Source organism: Nanorana parkeri, unplaced genomic scaffold (assembly GCF_000935625.1).
Source record: "Nanorana parkeri isolate BGI_ZX_2015 unplaced genomic scaffold, ASM93562v1 scaffold53, whole genome shotgun sequence".
Classification (NCBI taxonomy): domain Eukaryota; kingdom Metazoa; phylum Chordata; class Amphibia; order Anura; family Dicroglossidae; genus Nanorana; species Nanorana parkeri.
Window position 1 is genome coordinate 1,815,479 of NW_017306321.1, and position 17,461 is coordinate 1,832,939.

General features: G+C 45.0%; 1 protein-coding gene across 1 annotated transcript in view; it reads right to left on the bottom strand.

Annotated features, from left to right (window-relative positions):
- Positions 1–8,985, bottom strand: part of TP53I3 (tumor protein p53 inducible protein 3) — a 12,222-nt gene extending 3,237 nt beyond the window's left edge. Inside the window, exons 1-4 of the mRNA XM_018575453.1 lie at positions 8,955–8,985; positions 7,072–7,214; positions 6,697–6,964; positions 4,799–5,011 (exon numbers count right to left, since the gene is read on the bottom strand). Of these exons, the coding sequence (XP_018430955.1) occupies positions 4,799–5,011; positions 6,697–6,964; positions 7,072–7,214; positions 8,955–8,961 (631 nt within the window). The 5' untranslated portion in view covers positions 8,962–8,985. The remainder of the gene's footprint in view (positions 1–4,798; positions 5,012–6,696; positions 6,965–7,071; positions 7,215–8,954) is intronic.
- Positions 8,986–17,461: the final 8,476 nt, after the last annotated feature.

Below are 17,461 nucleotides of genomic sequence, written 5' to 3' on the forward strand. Positions count from 1 at the left end.
CCTCCAGCACTGACCACACTTCCACACTTGCCTTCCTCCAGCACTGACCACACTTCCACACTTGCCTTCCTCCAGCACTGACCACACTTCCACACTTGCCTTCCTCCAGCACTAACCACACTTCCACACTTGCCTTCCTCCAGCACTGACCACACTTCCACACTTGCCTTCCTCCAGCACTGACCACACTTGCCTTCCTCCAGCACTAACCACACTTCCACACTTGCCTTCCTCCAGCACTGACCACACTTCCACATTTGCCTTCCTCCAGCACTGACCACACTTCCGCACTTGCCTTCCTCCAGCACTGACCACACTTCCACGTCTGCCTTCCTCCAGCACTGACCACACTTGCCTTCCTCCAGCACTGACCACACTTCCACATCTGCCTTCCTCCAGCACTGACCACACTTCCACATCTGCCTTCCTCCAGCACTGACCACACTTGCCTTCCTCCAGCACTGACCACACTTCCACACTTGCCTTCCTCCAGCACTGACTGATCTAAGCAGTTAGCTGCTGCTCCCTCCCAAACCACCACCATCTCCTCTGCTGGTACTTCCGGGTCCCCCCTGACCATTGGACAGCCTGCACTGGCTTTCTGGAGCTGGAATAAACTGAACTTGGCGTCATTCAGCCTGCAAAAGAAGTGATGTTGGACCACAGTTCACTGAGTCTGCATAGAACAATGCTGAAGAGGAGGTAAGTAGGGCAACTAAAAATGCTTTTTTTAATTTTAAAAAGTGCTGGGGAATAGATTGTTTTTAAAGCTGGAATCGGGATTTAAAGAAATCTTATAGCAGAGAAGTCTTGACCTCACAGAGCCGTCTAAAGTTTGGATCTTGGGGGGAAAAAAACAAAAAACGGGTCAAACTTTTGTCATAGCACCTAGCCCCATGGTGCATGGATCACATTATAGACACAGCCAGTGGTATGTTACAGGCCTACTACAACATACCTCACCATGACAGGTTCACTTTAGAAACAGATGAGTACAGCGCAGGAATACTGTAGAGTGTCTAGGTTCAGTGGCAATGAATGGGGAACATGAGACAACGTAGAGGGAGATTTGCTAATTTCTCTTCTGTGTTAGATCTCAACTACAGGTTCAAACAAATTGTCCTGCCATATCCATACAGCGTGTTTACCCGAGTATTAATGATAACTGGCACTCCCTGTGATAATTGAAAATAACATGGCGGAGGTCTGACTCACAAGGTTTGCTCAGGCTGCAAGAAGCCAAAACAAACAGTGCGGGAGAATTGACAATAACACTCTAAAGACTTTAATTTGTGAAACAAGCGAGGCGAATTCTAAGAAGGAAGAGAACGCATGTCCTCGAATTACCAGAACCTTAAGGAGTGGACAAAGCGCAGAGCACGTAAAAGTGGCTGTATTGTGTGAACTGGTATTATAGATGTCAGGTGTGATCAGTTCAAATGGAACCCAGTGATGAAGTGCATAGTGACTCAAGCCCCGCGTTAGATCTGCCGCACTTCTCGGATAATATAATGAATGATATAACTTGTGTACTAGGCTCTGGCTTGCAGAATGTTGACCAAGTCTGTACAGAATGGCACCGCTAATCCCAAAGGCCCTCAGAAATACCTTTATTGGATGCTGCCAACATAAAGGGACAAGAGTGTTTGCCCTTCTAGCAGCAACATAGTTGATTACTATCTATGATACTTTTTGTATAGGCACTGACAGTTACATTTTCAGGACAAGCTTTCGGGGTGTTCCCTTCTTCCTGGTGCAAGCAGTACTGATGCATAAATCTTTGGGGTGTATTTATAAAAACAATTGCAGAGCCATTTGTCATGCAAAACTGTCTGTACATCTATTCTGTGTGAATGGGGGTAAAACTCATGTTTGTAGTACAGACCTGAGCATTTTTAAGTCCGTGGGCTACTTGCGGCCCTTCGGCTGTCCCTGTCTGGCTTTCGGTCCAGACATGGACTGATCGATGACCTGTACTCGGTTATGGCTGGCGGACAGTGGATGCGGCAGCCTCCAAGGCCCGTGCATCCAATGCAAGCCATAGCCCAGCACAAGGCCCCCCCCCTCTCCTCTACCGTTGGCATCCTAGCAACCAATGACATCAGGTGTCCACCTCCTCTGCAGTCACTGGTTGCTAGGACCGCTGAGTGGTCCAAGCAACCAGTGACATCAAATGTGTTCCCCGCCCCCAGCATTCAGCCCTCCACAACAGTCCCAGGTTCTCATGTGGCCCCTTTAGTGTATTTTCTTTCCAGGTCAAATGTTATATAAGGAAAATACAACAATATGACCTCTAGATGACACTGAAAAGCATAGGAAATAAATACTTATTTCCTATTCTTCTCAGCTCCATCTAGAGCAGCGGTTTTCAACCTGGGAGTTGCGACCCCGTCAGGGGTCGACTGACGATTTGCCAGGGGAAGCCAAGCGGCTACCAGCCACCAAGTACAAAATAAAATAATATTAAAAAATAATTCTAAAAAATAAACAATAATAAGATAGAAAATTATTTAAAAAAGTAAACGACAAGCTGAAAATGTAAAAAATAAATAAAAATAAAAAACGTGATAAAAAAGTAAAAAAATAAAAATAAAGAAACAATAAAAAAAATAATAATAAAACTAACCCTGTCACCCTGTTGCCATTCTCCATTGATGGGGGGTGGGGGATTAGCGGGAAGAGGTGCATTGCGGAACCTGGCCTTGGGGCAGCAGGGAGAGTAAATCCGGCCCTGGGCAGTCATAACGCGGTTATCTCCACAGTGCAGCTACCAAAAAGATTGTGCTTTCTACTCTCTACGCAGGTAATGTCAGGAGTCTGCTGTTGTTGTTCTAGGAAGGGTATTTCAGCTTCAAAAAGCAAGTAGAACAGTGGTTCTCAACCTGTGGGTCGCTGTGTGATTTCTGCTGTGCTAGGTGAGAGTCCTCCTCAGCCCTCTCCTAGCGCAGCCGTGTCAGTTCTCTCGCCACGCCGCCAGATGTCGCTGCATCCCTAAATTTTACCGTGAGGGGTCACCACAACTTGGCAAATGTTACCAAGGGGTCCTGGCCCTAGAAAGGTTGAGAACCACTGATCTAGAGGCCATATTGTGGTATTTTCTTGATATTACATTCAACTTGCAAAGAAAAAAATATACTAATAATATTAGTTTTTGCCTCCATTCACACAGAACGCATGGGCATGCAGTTTCGCAGGACGAATGGCTGTGCAAATTTTTTTATAATGACACCCCTTTGTGTACAAGTACTGCTTGCACCGAGAAGAAGGGAACACCCCAGAAGCTTGTCCCCCCACATAATGTAAAAGTTATCCATTGTTTAGGTCTGGGTAGCTGACTAAAGGACTTTTATGTAACTGATCCCTGCTCCCATAGGTTTCCTCCAGCCTAAAGGACCGGCACCCACAGCCTCTTCTCCCATAAACTCCGGTGTTCTGAGGATCGCTGACATCATGACGTACAATGCAGGGCCCCACAGCTCTGGATTATACATGAGGGTGCCGAGGAACAGTCCACAAGCCAGAGCGGAGGGGAGAGAGGTAAGTTCCGGCTGCTAGGGAAGAGGGCATCAGGTAAGTATAGGAGAGGAGAGAGGTAAGTGCCTAGAGATTATATCACTTCCTGGGGAATTCCCATCTTAAACAGTTGTCACTGGAGCCCGTGTCCCCATTGGAAAATGTCACCTCACCTATTGTTCTGCTGACCACTGTAACATTTTGGATTTCCTATCACTTTCTCTCTCAGTGAGAATGGTCACCATGACAAATAGAAAAGGGCAAATTTTCCCAGCAGAGACACCAATAGCAATACAAATATGACAGGGGTTCTACCTGGGGTTCTGAGTGTTGGCTATAGATGTAAATGACTAGTTTTAGGTTTTAGATGATTAGCTAGGGGAAGTTTGAGGTTCAGGGTGTGCTTTCATGTAGACGATTTTTTTCACTTTAAACAAGGCTGCAAAATGTTTATTGGCTCTAGGTGCAGACAGCCCGTGCCAAAAAAAAACCAATCACTCCCAGAGTTCCATGACCAAGGAAAACTATTGGAAATTGCATACTAAGGGCAACATTTATCTTTGCTGTTCAAAAGCAAATCCATTCCAAAATGTAACCCAGATCAAAAGAGAAGCGTGGCTTTGACATTTGTGAGCCAATCAGATTCCAGCTGCCGTATACGTGAGCACAGTTCAGAAGACAAAAGCCTTAATCTAATCTGGGTGTATGGATTGTTCCCTTACCTGTACAGTAGTTCCCTAAATGAAGGTCTTTGGTTTATTTTTTCTATTCACTAAGTGGTTCATTTATAAAAGTTCCGCCCAGTGTATAGCCAGGCGAATGCCGTTCGCACAGCAGTATCACCCCTAGATGACGCTGATGAGTATAAAAAATTCCTATATCTAACCTCAACCAGGCATCTCCTTCCTGCCTGTACTAGACAGATAAGTCATCAACCAGGGAAACAGACTTGGTCTGTAACCAAAGTGAACCTGGCAGCCATTTCAAATGCCACAAGAACAGGAACCACAAGGAGTTCTTCTTACACTCGTCAGCGCCATCTTGGGGTGCTAGTGCTGGGGTTCAATTATAAAGGTTCTGCCCAGCGTATAGCCTGGCAGATGGCGTTTGCACAGAAGTAGTGCCCCTAGGTGATGAGTATAGGAAATTCCTATGCTCCTAAGCACCATCTAGGGGTGCCAGTGCCGTTTGAATGGCATCCTCCTGGCTATATGTTGGGTGGAACGTTTATAAATGAACCCCTATATGTGTGTTACTGTATGTCAATGAGCTGCACGGAACTTACTATTTGTGGTCTCCAGACATTTAGCGCCAAAGTCCTCTTCTCTGTAGTTGAATCCAGAAGCAGCTCCGAGTTTCTTGGCAAACTCAAGTTTTTCAGCTGAACCGGCTGTCACTATAGGAAGCACACCGGCCAAACGGCACAGCTGGATGGCGGCAGTGCCCACACCGCTAGCACCTGCGTGTATCAACACCGTCTCCCCTTTCTGGACCTTACCTTTATATATAAAAACAACAGAGAAACATGAACAGGCAGGTAATAAGCCACCACCACTATCATCACCACCACCACCACCATCATCATCGTGATATATGTCAATCACTACATAGAATATAACCCATTCAGGTTTAGGGTGCTTATTTGATGTTGTTCCAAATTCCCTCTTCTTCTAGTGCCTACTGATCACTTGTAAGCGATTTATTCATCTAACTCCCACAATACATCTCTCCTTCCTGCCCCCTGCTGGACAAATGAGCATTCAACCAGGGAAACAGACTTGGTCTGTAACCAAAGTGAACCTGGCAGCCATTTTTGCTTTAAAAAATAAAAGTGCAAGAACAGGATCCACAAGGTGTCTGCTATTACCTTTTAAAAAACAAACAAACCTCTGTTAACCCATCTGAAGCCAGTTTCAATGTATTACTAATGCTGGCCATACACTACTTCTTGCTGACTCGCTGATTCGAGCGGTGTGTGGCCCTGTCAGCACCCCCCAGCCGTTTCACAAAACTGCCTTTTCGTTTCAAGAATTTGTATTGAAAGTATTGAGAGCATTTAGACATAACAGGTACTCAAACAAATAAGGCACAGAGAGGTATCGTCAGTGGATATCATTACAAGTATAACATCAGTCAAACAGGATACAGTGCAATCATTAGAGGTACAAGGATCAGTGTAAACAGTAAGGACTGATCTAATGAGGTAATTTGAGCACCTCAGGAAGGATGGAAAAGGCAGGGAGGGATGGGGAGGGAAGAAGGATGAGAAGGGGAAAGGTTGAAGGTCAGGTACAATATGCAAACAGCACTGAGTGAATTACAACAAACAGTAAGGTTTAGTTAACGATTTATCTCAGCAATTCCGAAAAGAGGTATATTTATGGTTACTTAAGGCAAAGGTCTGTTCATAAGAGCATTGTAGGTTCACAGAAGCACAAAACTGCCTTTTGATGAAGGAGCCAGTCTGAACATTCTTGGCCAAACGGCTGCAATCACTTTTCAGGTATTGTGACAGCAGCACTCCCACTGCTGTCAGAATACATTAGTCCTGCAGTGGTAATGAAGACAAAAATGAATGCCATTAGCAGATTTCCTTTTTAGGTCGAATGTGATATCAAGTATATACTACATAATGGCCACCAGATGGAGCATAGGACATAAATACCTATTTCCAAAGCTCATCAGCTCCATCTGGTGGCTGTAATGAGGTATTTACCTGATATTACATTTGACCTGGAAAGAAAAAATGCTAATAACATTCATTTTTGCCTTTGTTTACACAGAACAAATGTACATGCTATCTGGCAGGGCGAATGGCTATTTCAATTGTTTATAAATACACCGCATAGTCTTAGACACAGATCTAAAGGTTTGCCAAAGGACGTCCCATCTAGAAATAATTTTCAAAGTTTCTGTTGGTGTGGAAATATTGTGCAATGAAAACTTTGTTACTACAGGTTCATAGTTTCATCATGTGGGCCCCACAGCAACTTTCTCTTAAAGGGTCAGTCCTGTTGTTGTTGGGGTATCCAAGACATTTGAGAAGCCGGGGACTGACTCAGCCAACGGGCCCGATGTATAGCTAAAATACCGCCCTTTAATAAACACGGCATTGAAGTTCAATAGCCTACAAAGATTATGTTTGAATGCCTTTATAGCTCCAAAAAGAAGAGAATCACTTACCCACAAAGTGCAAGAGTTGGTACGCGGTGAGCCAGGCCTCAGGGATGGAGGCAGCATCGGTATCGGTCATGCCAGGGGGGATTGGCATGAGCTGACTGGCAGGTGCTGCCACATACTGAGCATTTCCTCCTCCAGCCAGAAGAGCCATCACTCGATCTCCAATCTTCCAACATCCATCAGCACCTGGACCGAGTGCCACCACTTTGCCCACTGCTTCCAGACCCAGGATAAGACTGGCTCCCGGGGGTGGGGGATAACGTCCCCTCGTCTGCAAAATCAATAAAGCTTTTATGTTTCACAGATGGCAGATCTAAGTTGTGTACCATGAATACATATATCTCCATGGAGACATTGGAAGTATAACCCTGACCATACCTGCAGTAAATCTGCCCTGTTCAGGGCACTGGCATGGACTTGTATAAGAACCTCCCCTTCCTTTGGTACAGGTCTGATCACTTCTTTAACACAGAGGTTATCTGGTCCTCCCGGAGGATCGAAATGTGCAGCCAACATTTTATCTGCAAAACAGAGGCAATCACATGCACACGTCTTCAGATGTAATGACCCCCAGCCGCCCGCCTGCCAATGCTGGAGTGGTACCGTCTCTGTTCCCACAACACGAAACCTTACTACATAACCCTAACACGAACCATCATTATAACTAGAAAACTAACCGTCATGGTAACCCTGTCACGGTAACCAAAAAAACCTGTCCTTCAGTACCCCCAACAATAACCCTCATGGTAACGCTAACCCTAAAACTAACCCTACCTATATTCCTAATCCTAACAATCCTCGTAACTATAACACTAACCCTCCCTGCACAACCAAACACTAACCCCCCTCTCCTCCCCCCCTAACCCTAACACCAACCCATTCCTGTAAGCCCAAAACTAACCCTTTCCGTACCCATAACACCAACCCTTTCTGTAATCCTAAAACCAACCCTTTCTGTAGTCCTAAAACTAACCCTTTCCTGTAACCCTAAATCTTCCTGTAACCCTAACACTAACTATTCCTGTACTAATCATTCCTGTAACTCCAACACTAACTCTCTATGTATACCTAAAGCTAACCATCTCCATAACCAAAATCCCATACTGCACCTTAGTGCATCAGATCAGAAGGCAGAAAAGTAACATGTTCAATGAATGTTCCCGGGATCCCTAACACTAACCCTTCCTGTAACCCTAACACTAACCCCTTCCTGTATACCCAACACTAACCCTTCCTGTAACCCTAACACTAACCCCTTCCTGTATACCCAACACTAACCCTTCCTGTAACCCTAACCCCTTCCAGTATACCCAACACTAACCCTTCCTGTAACCCTAACGCTAACCCCTTCCTGTATACCCAACACTAACCCTTCCTGTAACCCTAACACTAACCAGTACACCCAACCCTAACCCTTCCTGTAACCCTAACCCCTTCCTGTATACCCAACACTAACCCTTCCTGTAACCCTAACACTAACCTTTCCTGCAACCCTAACTAGGGTTGCCACCTTTTCTTCAAGCCAAACCCGAACACTGTAGCGCCTTGCGGCAATTTTTTGGTAAAGTACACTAAGCAAAGGAGACAGCGCTCTGACAGTTCAGAGACTATCGGGCACTGTCTGTATAACACACTAGTACCGGCCCGGATTAACCCCTTAAAACACGTACCTTTAGCCACACAGACAGCCGCACGCTCTGACTGCCGGGATTGTGCTCACACAGCACAGCAGAAGGTCCTCCTTCACGCATTCCTCTCTAGGACCCAGGGGCTGCCCCTGTCTGAACTTGTGACATCTCGTGTACGGGGCTACGGTGGCCGGAAAACCGGACACAAGATGCAAAAACCGTACTGTCCGGTTGAAAACCGGACAGGTGGCAACCCTAACCCTTTCTTTAACCCCAGCACTAACCTTCCCAGTAAATGCGAGCCATGGTTCTGTATGTCATTCATGGTTCTGTATGACATTTATGGATCTGTATGTGTCAATCATGGTTCTGTATCTGTTAATCATGGTTCTGTATGTCAATCATGGTTCTGTGTATGTCAATCATGGTTATTTGTATGTCAATCATGGTTCTGTATGTCAATCATGGTTCTGTATCTGTCAATCATGGTTCTGTATCTGTCAATCATGGTTCTGTGTATGGCAATCATGGATCTGGATCTGTCAGCCATGCATACACAGTGCAATGTCCCTGCCATCATACCCCCCACCCCCTGCCCCCCTCCCGGAAGCCCCCTTCCCCCCCTACACTCACCTGCCATAGCTGTCTCCCGCAGGCTGTCACTGTACCCACCGGGCAACCTGGCAAGTTGATTAACTTTAAGACTAGCCCATTTCATGCCATGGGGGGGGTTATTATATTTTATATTGTTTACATTTTTTTTACACACTAACGAAAGTTGCAGGCGATATACTAATTGAGGACTTCTGTTCTCTAAAGTTAAAGCAAAAGTTCGTTTTTATCCAAATACAGGCTGGGTTTTGCTGTGCTCCCCTGCAGGGAAGAATGGTTTATTCCAGCCGCTAGAGCTGTCTCATGCTTATTCATGGATTGGTGGGCACGCCCCCTCTCGGGAAGTTCATGAGAGGATAGAGCTGACTGTAGTAATAGGGGGATGTTATTAGAGATGGGGTGTCATTGGCTGTAATACAAATCAGACCTGCGGGGCATTGCTTCCATAGTGTGGCTGTTTTAATGCAGGAAAACGAGCTGCGACCTCAGCGCTCCAGCTGCTGTGGGACTACATGTCCCATAAGGCATTGCAAGACTCTGCCAGCCAAAGGCATGACTCACAGAAGCAGATGCATTATGGGATTTGTAGTTTCACCACAGCTGCTGAGGTTGCCTGCCCCTGTGGCTTAAATGTTATGTAAAATCTAACAGAAATTCTCTTATTTTGTCTCTGATCTCTTAAATATACCTTTAAGTGCCAAAAAAACACCTGTTGATCCTGCCAGAGATCCATTACACTGATAACTTCCTGTGCTCTCTGCCTGTCCTGATATCAGTTACATTGGGGGGTATTTATCAACACGGATGCAGACAGAATCTGGAGCAGTTGCCCAGAGTAACCAATCAGCTTCTCTTTTCAGTTTGCTCAGTTAAGCATTGAGAATTAAAGAGAGAAGCTGATTGGTCGCCATGGGCAACTGTTCCAGATTCTGTCTACTCCAGTATTGATAAATTCCCCTCATTGTTCCCCAGCTCACCCTTTGCAGACTTCATCCACTCTGGGAAGAATTAATTACCCAGCACAACCAGGGCCCCCCCTCCTTCCTGCCACATGGTAGTCCTCTCCTCCTTTGGGAATGTCTAATTATTCTCCTTGCTGGCACAGCTCCTCTGCCCCTCCCCTTTCTATGTAACCGTAAAATAGGGATGAGCTCAGGAACCCAGTCCGATCCTGAGCTCAGAACCCAGAAGGGGACTCTGTCCGTGCTGCTCAATTGGCTTGACATATGCAAAGGGGCGGGAAGTAGTGACATAATCGACCTTATATGTAAATACTATTAACCTAATAAAGCTATATGGCCATATAAGGTAAATTAGATCAGCACAAGCATCCCGCCCCTTTGTTTACATGCAGCTGCCGAGCAGGGAATGTCCATGGAACTTCCTTGTTCAGAGCTCATCTCTACTTATATGTGGCAGCCAGGGGAGGAGGAGCGTCCCGTGAGTCTGTTGGGGCTGCTGACATCTAATTCAAGATGGCGGCACCCAGCACCAGTCTCAAGGTTTCTAGATCTACTCGGAGGAGGATTTTACAGGTGAAAAAACAAGGCAAGCAACCTTTGAAAAAAGGATTTCAAGGGCCGAGATCTGACCCTTGATGGTACTGAAGGCCAATTATTGATCCAGGCCTGACTGGAGAAAGACCAGGATACGTCCCATTGAGTACTTCCTGAGATGGGACTTCATTGCCCCGCACCATGTGGAGTATGCCTTTTAGGGGTGACTGAAGACCTTGTTGGAGACTGAGGCAGGGTAATTTTGGGTGATCGGGGAGAGACCATAGAAAGTCCACCATGAGCCATGACAAGGTCAGAGTACCACATCTGCCTGGGTCTGTCCAGTGCAATGAGCATCATCGGAATGTCCACCATTTCCATTCTGCAAAGCAAATGAGGAAGGCACTTCAGAGGGGAAATTATGTAAAATAGGTTCAACTGATGTCATGGAGTCCCCATGACTTCCACTGCTAGGGTTAGAAGGTCTCTGAACATGGAGAACATGGAGACAAATCTGCTCAGTTTTTTCCTGAATCTGGAAACCAGGAGGTCCATGTCAGGTGTTCCTCACCTGCGACAGAGGTCTTGAAACACCTCCAGTTGATTAGACCATTCTCCGAAGTCCAGACATTGATGACTGAGAAAGTGAAGTTCTGATTGGCCTCTTTTTGACCTGCGAGACTTCTGGTTCCTCCATGATGGTTGAGGTATGGCACTGCTGTGGCATTGTCCTACCGAATACTGGTCGAGTGACCCTACAGCCGAGACATCCAGCATTGAAAGGATAACCGAATTGCTCTTCCAGTATGTGATGGAATCGATAGGAAGGCCAGCTTCCTCCAGCGACCAACTCCCCTGGATGTCCAGGACTCCTCCACAGCCTATCAGGCTGACATCCATCATGCGGTTCATCCCTAACTCCAGGGCCAGAATTGTGAGCCACCAGCCCAGGGAAAGCCTGGTGCTGGACAGCAGATGCATGTGATTGTCTAAAGAACCTGCCAGAAAGTGCAATTGGACATACAGGACTCCCTCAAAGGGGGCAACCACGAGCTCAGAAATCTCAAAATCAGAGGGCTGAACGGCTCCTGGACTGCAGAGTCCGAACCTGAGAGCAGAGGGTCAGGAGTCCTATAGATAAAGAATCTTGACTGAGCAGTATCCAGGAGACTCAGATACTCCATGCATGAGTCAGTTCTATTGCTGAATTTCTGCAGGTTCAGAACCAAACCAAACCTTTGTAGAGTCTGCACAGTACGATGTATGTTGGCAGATAAAGTTTGGCCCAACTGTTCCCTTAGGTGTCCAGGTATCCCGCTATGGAACCGAAGCAGAGCAAGCACTGGATGGGGCAAATGCCCCCTTTGCTTTGGGGACACTAAAAAAGGTTGTAATAGAAACCTGAAACCTTTCTTGTTCCGTGACCATGGCTGATTTCCTGAGAAAGGAGATGTGCTAGAGAAGCACGGAGGCCTCCAAGCCTCTGTGGGGAGGCAGAACTTGAAATTCAAGCTTGTAACTCCTGGACACTACTTCCTTACAAATATATGTCTAGGGATCCAGGATCCATCCTCAATGATCCCCCTGTCCTCCAATAATTGGAACTTTTAATTGTAGCCCAGCACTACTGTGTTGTTGAGCTTGCCGATATTACATGCCTGATATGTAGAATGGGTCTCCTATGTGTGCATATGCAGAGAACAACTACAGAAGCAGGGAGAGGCGTGTGGCAGTCTGTAGGCACTGTAGGCAGATGGAAGGAACCTGATGCTCAGTTCCAGGAGAGGATGGTGGCAGTGGTGCACTGCAGTACATAGCAGTGCGTTGCATGTGCAGTAGCTGTCACAATGTAGGAGGCTGTGCAGACACACTAGAAGAGCGCATGCAACACATTTCAATTCTAGTAGGGGGAACCTGCGTCCGCAAATGCCGGTCAAGGCCCAGACTTTAATGCCAGTGGAGATAACCAACCCAACACACACTATAGCTCCAAGAGGAGAAAAGTCCAGACTTACCACAGCAGAGATCCATAAAGATTCCGCCAGGAGTCTGATGAGGTCCAAGAACCACACCCACCTGTCCAGTGAATAGTGAGGATAACCAGATCACTCTTCTGGTCTAGACTAGAATTGGGTTCCAGTATGTTGAAGGGGAGACAAGCTTCCTCCAGCGACAGTAGAAGGCAGGAGAGGCAGTGTGTGGGCTCATGCATGCACAGTAGCTGCCACAATGGAGAAGGTTGTGCAGGCGCATTCAACATAATTTGAATGTTGTAGGAGCAACCTGCACCCGCCAAAGCTAGTGACCACACTGGTCAAAGCTCGTTAACGGCAGCGGAGATAACCAGCCCAGCACACACTATACCTCCAAGAGGGGAAAAGCCCCGATTTATCACAGCAGAGATCAGCAAGGTGCCCTGCAGCCACCAGTGCAGCAATGTAGGAGCCAGCAGGACCCAGGAGGCAAACCCCTCACAGGAATTCTCCTTAATTGGTGGTTAGGGACAGGCCCCACCAGTGGGTGTAGCATGATCCTGGACCTCTAAAACGCTCTGCAGCCCACTTACACACTACACTAGGTGACCTGGAATGCGGCCAAGCAGAGCTCAGTGACCAAAGGGTCACGTTTCAGGTGAGCCCCAGGTCCAGGTATGGCTCCCTAGGCTGGGTCAGGGATAAGTCGATCCAAAAAACACCATCTATGAGCTCTTTTTGGTTCACAGTAACAAAGAATCTTGATTGCAGAAAAGAGCTCTTGACAACAAATTGAATTAAATGAGAAAACCAGCAAAAAAAAAAGAGGCATGGATGGAGTGGGAGGGGTTTTTACAAATTTTGTTTGGTTGCTAGTGTTAATTTCTCCTGAAGGTGGCAGTATAACCCAATTGTCTCTGAATCCCCTGTGTCCCCTAATGAACGATTGAGAAAGAACATTATTTTCCTCTATAGATTGTTATTAAAGATCACAGTTACCGCTGGTCTACAGCTAGTGTTATGTTTTGCAGCACAAGTAGAAGAAAACTAACATTCTGTCAGGGTGCACTTGCTGACACCCATTAAAAAGACAGGAAGTGAGAAGAAATCTCCAGAAGAAAGACACATGCTGTGTCTAGAACTAGAAAAACGTTTTGTCCCGTGTGGAGCTTTAATTTACAGAGAGCAGCCTTAGTGAGTATGATAGAAGAACGATAACATCTGGTCTGATACCAAAAGCATATTTGTAGAATAGGTGTGCTCTATAATGATTGAGAATGGAAAACCTTGCCAAGTCCTTTTCTATCTAGATTAAATTAAACATAATCCATTCTATTTCATGAACACGTTAGCATGTGTAACAGTAACATAGTGCAAAGGGGATGCAAGTTACAACCTGAGGCCTCCTTTTAGGAGTGCAGAGGCCTGGCATGCCCCCTCGCTAGTACTCCAATCAACACTGCTGCTCAGGGGGCAGGAGCCTTGTTGATTGGGAAGCTTATTACTGTTAAACACCAACATATAGTTTAAAAAATGGCGTATTCCTTATTTGCAATGCAGTCTGACACATGGGTGTCACCAGGCCTGGTGCGCACGATATTACGTATACACGTAACAGGCACTTCACTGCCGGTGGCCATCTTGGTGATGGGCACCGGCAAAGAGAGAAGATGACGTTAATACGGCAGGATAAGGTATGCTGTCAGTATGCCGCTGTTGGGCTCTCGGTCCATGACTGAGTGCCTGACTTTCCAGAGGGGGTGACACCAAAATGACTTTCAGTGATTTTGGTGTCACCCCCTCTGATGGTGTCACCTGGAGTGGGCCGCACCCCCTGCACCCCCTTGTTTTGTTTTTTTCTTTTAATTCTGACGGCGGCCACCGTCAGAATACAAATAAAAAACAGCAGGTGACAGCAGATAGCAGGGGGTCCCAAAAGGTTTACTCTGCTAGATATAGCGGAGTAAACCTTTCCGGGATAAAATGTTTCTCTTGCTGGCATCTAGGAGCCGATATCTAATAGCAGGAGGCTCCTGGAACGTCCAGGAGAATTGGGATGTCTGCTTCTCTCACACAGCCACATCATTCATTCACAGACTCCTACCAGAAAAAATGCCATCTTAGATCTAATTGTCACTAATAATGAAACTGTAAATGGAGACCACCGTGGCAGAGGGACTCATAGGTCTCAATGGAGCACAAGAGTGGCAACCTCAATGCACTTGTAGTCCATTGATTGTTCCTCAAGCCCCATTACTGAAGGTCCGTACCTCCGTACAGACCTAGGGCTGGGGCAATAGTCTGCAGGAGCCCGTGCATTGCACCCACCATCCACTGATCAGGGTCGCAATGTGTTCTTGGCTCCAATGCAAAAAAAAACAGAAATGCAAATTTTTTCACCCGTCAATGTACGTGGCTTTATTCATTTTTTTGCAAAAGGTGGAACATACCTTTAACCATTTTATAAAACAATAAATGAAAAAAGGACATGCATCAAACACGGTTGTCATGGATCTCATCATCGCCATGAAATGCCGCTTTGTAATAAAACAATCACAGGTCATATTGGTCAGGTTGGGTATGAATGATGTTACTGTTTTATGTATCCATCATTGATTTCCCTCTATCACCTGGATGTTAATCATTATAACGTATAGGTTAACATTATGCTATGCATCCATTATTATATGGTTACATTTCCATGAACACAAGCTGATAGTTTGTAGAAATGTTGGAACAAATACAGACTGATATTATATCAGGTGAGGGCTCTTGCATGTCAGGTGAGGGCTCCTGCTTCATATCATATCATCATCACTTATAGGTAAACATTATGTTATGTATTAATTATTATTTGGTTACATTTCCATGAACAAAAGCTGTCAGATTGTGGAAATGTTCAAAACAACTTAGTTTGCGCTAGGAGTCGGATTTAAAACACTAGCCGCAACAATGTGTGTTTAAGTGCTTTAAAGAGAAGTGGGTATGTTGCGCTTGGTAAGTGAATCTATTTGGTTTTACTGTGAGTAGTGAAAATAGTCACAGTATGGTTCCGTGGTGATTAATCCAATGTGAAAAATGATTCTGCAAATATGTGAAGTGAATATAAAGTGAAGGATAAGGTGAGTGATGTCTGTGAAATAATAAAAAAAATAAAAATATAAAAAGTGATTTTAATACAAATTCTAGTGAGTGATTGGCTCTTGTGTGTATCTCTTAAAATCTACAACTCCGAGGTTCCGTCTAAACGAAATAGTGAAAGCTAGTTGTATTCGGCCATAAGGGAGAGTGGGAATGTGCAAAAAAAATGAGCAAAATAATATATAAACAAAAATATAAGCTCAAATATAAGCAAAAATATAATATAAACTCACTTTCGGAAGAAAACAACACAGACTGGTTTCTAATGAGATAATTTTTATTTTCCACATATATGACACATGGTTTTTGTAGATTTCTATTTATTTATTTATATAATAAGATAATTTATGACACGTTTTTATGACAACTGTTGACACAATTTATAACTTGTTACACAATTATTTATTATATACACACACTTTTTCATGATTGCTTGACACAGAGGTGACATCACTCTGATTCTTATCGTTATTGAACTTCCTGAAGGGCATTTAGCGCTGTACATTTCGTTACATTATAATTCTGGAGGCTTTTAGCCTGAGTTCAGCAGCTTTTTCCCCCTACCCTGTGGTCTTAGAATTTTTTATGGATTTTTAACCTTATGGTCATATTAATATTAATTTTAAATTGTAACCCTTTCTACTCACTTTTATTAATTCCATTAGCGCAAGTTATTTTAGATTATAGAGGGCTCCTACATGTCAGGTACGAGCTCCTGCGTGTGAGATGAAGACTCCTGTATGTCAGGTGAACGCTCCTGCATGTCAGGTATGAGCTCCTAAATTTCAGAGATGGGCTCCTGCATGTCAGGTGAAGGCTCCTGCATGTCAGGTATGGGCTCCTGCATGTGAGATGAGGGCTCCTGCATGTCAGGTATGGGCTCCTGCATGTCAGGTATGGGCTCCTGCATGTCAGGTATGGGCTCCTGCATGGCAGGTGAGGGTTCCTGCATGTCAGATAAAGGCTCCTGCATGTCAAGCACATTTTAGACATTTAACACACTTCTGTATGTATTCATTTAACTCTAATCCCTGTCTCACAGGTGAGTAGAGCTGTGATTTGTATACAGGGCAGTTCAGCCACTGCCCTGTACATCTGTGATCCACCATTGTCTTCTTCAGTGCTTCCTTGTTGTTTGCATTCTGATTAACAAAAGCATATTTGACCTTTTACAGATTTGATATGAAAGTTTAGATGGGAGATCATGTTTCACGAGCTGACACAGGTAGACCCCCCGTAGCGTCATGGAAATATCTCAGTGTATATGCCAGTGTTGAGGGAGTGTCGGGGAGAAGTTGTAAGGCACTAAATCAGAGATTGTTTGACTTTGACTCCCACTGAGTACTATACACAGCATTATATAACTTGTATATTTCCTGTTTTATTGTATTGTAGCCAAGTTATTAAACCATATACCTGGGGCTGCTGGTCCTCAACCTGTTGTCTGTGTACCCCTGGACAGTATATGACACTTTGGAAAGTGGACACCTCAATCCCACAATCATTAGTGGTGTTGTCAGAACTATTGGGCAGAAAGGAATCAATTAAAAGGCCTATACATATTATTATACATATTGTTATATGGGCATCATGGAAGCCATTTTGTATGTCTGTTAGAAGGTGAATGCAAGTTCATTCTTCCTGGTTGAAGATTCCCACAGAAGAGTCTTAGCACAAACATTCCCAGGCCATAAATTGTGGGGGTCCCAGACAACACGCATAAGATAAGGACTGACTATGGTGCCAGGCTGTGTTATAATGAGATTGATGACCTTCATGTCTTAACTTAAATGGACAAGACATCGGAATGTTTAATTTTTTTTTCTTTCTCTCTCTCATTACTAGAAAAAGGGGCTCATTTAAAAGTTGCCTGATGAAACATTACTATTCATTGCAGTGATTATATTAGCAATCATTT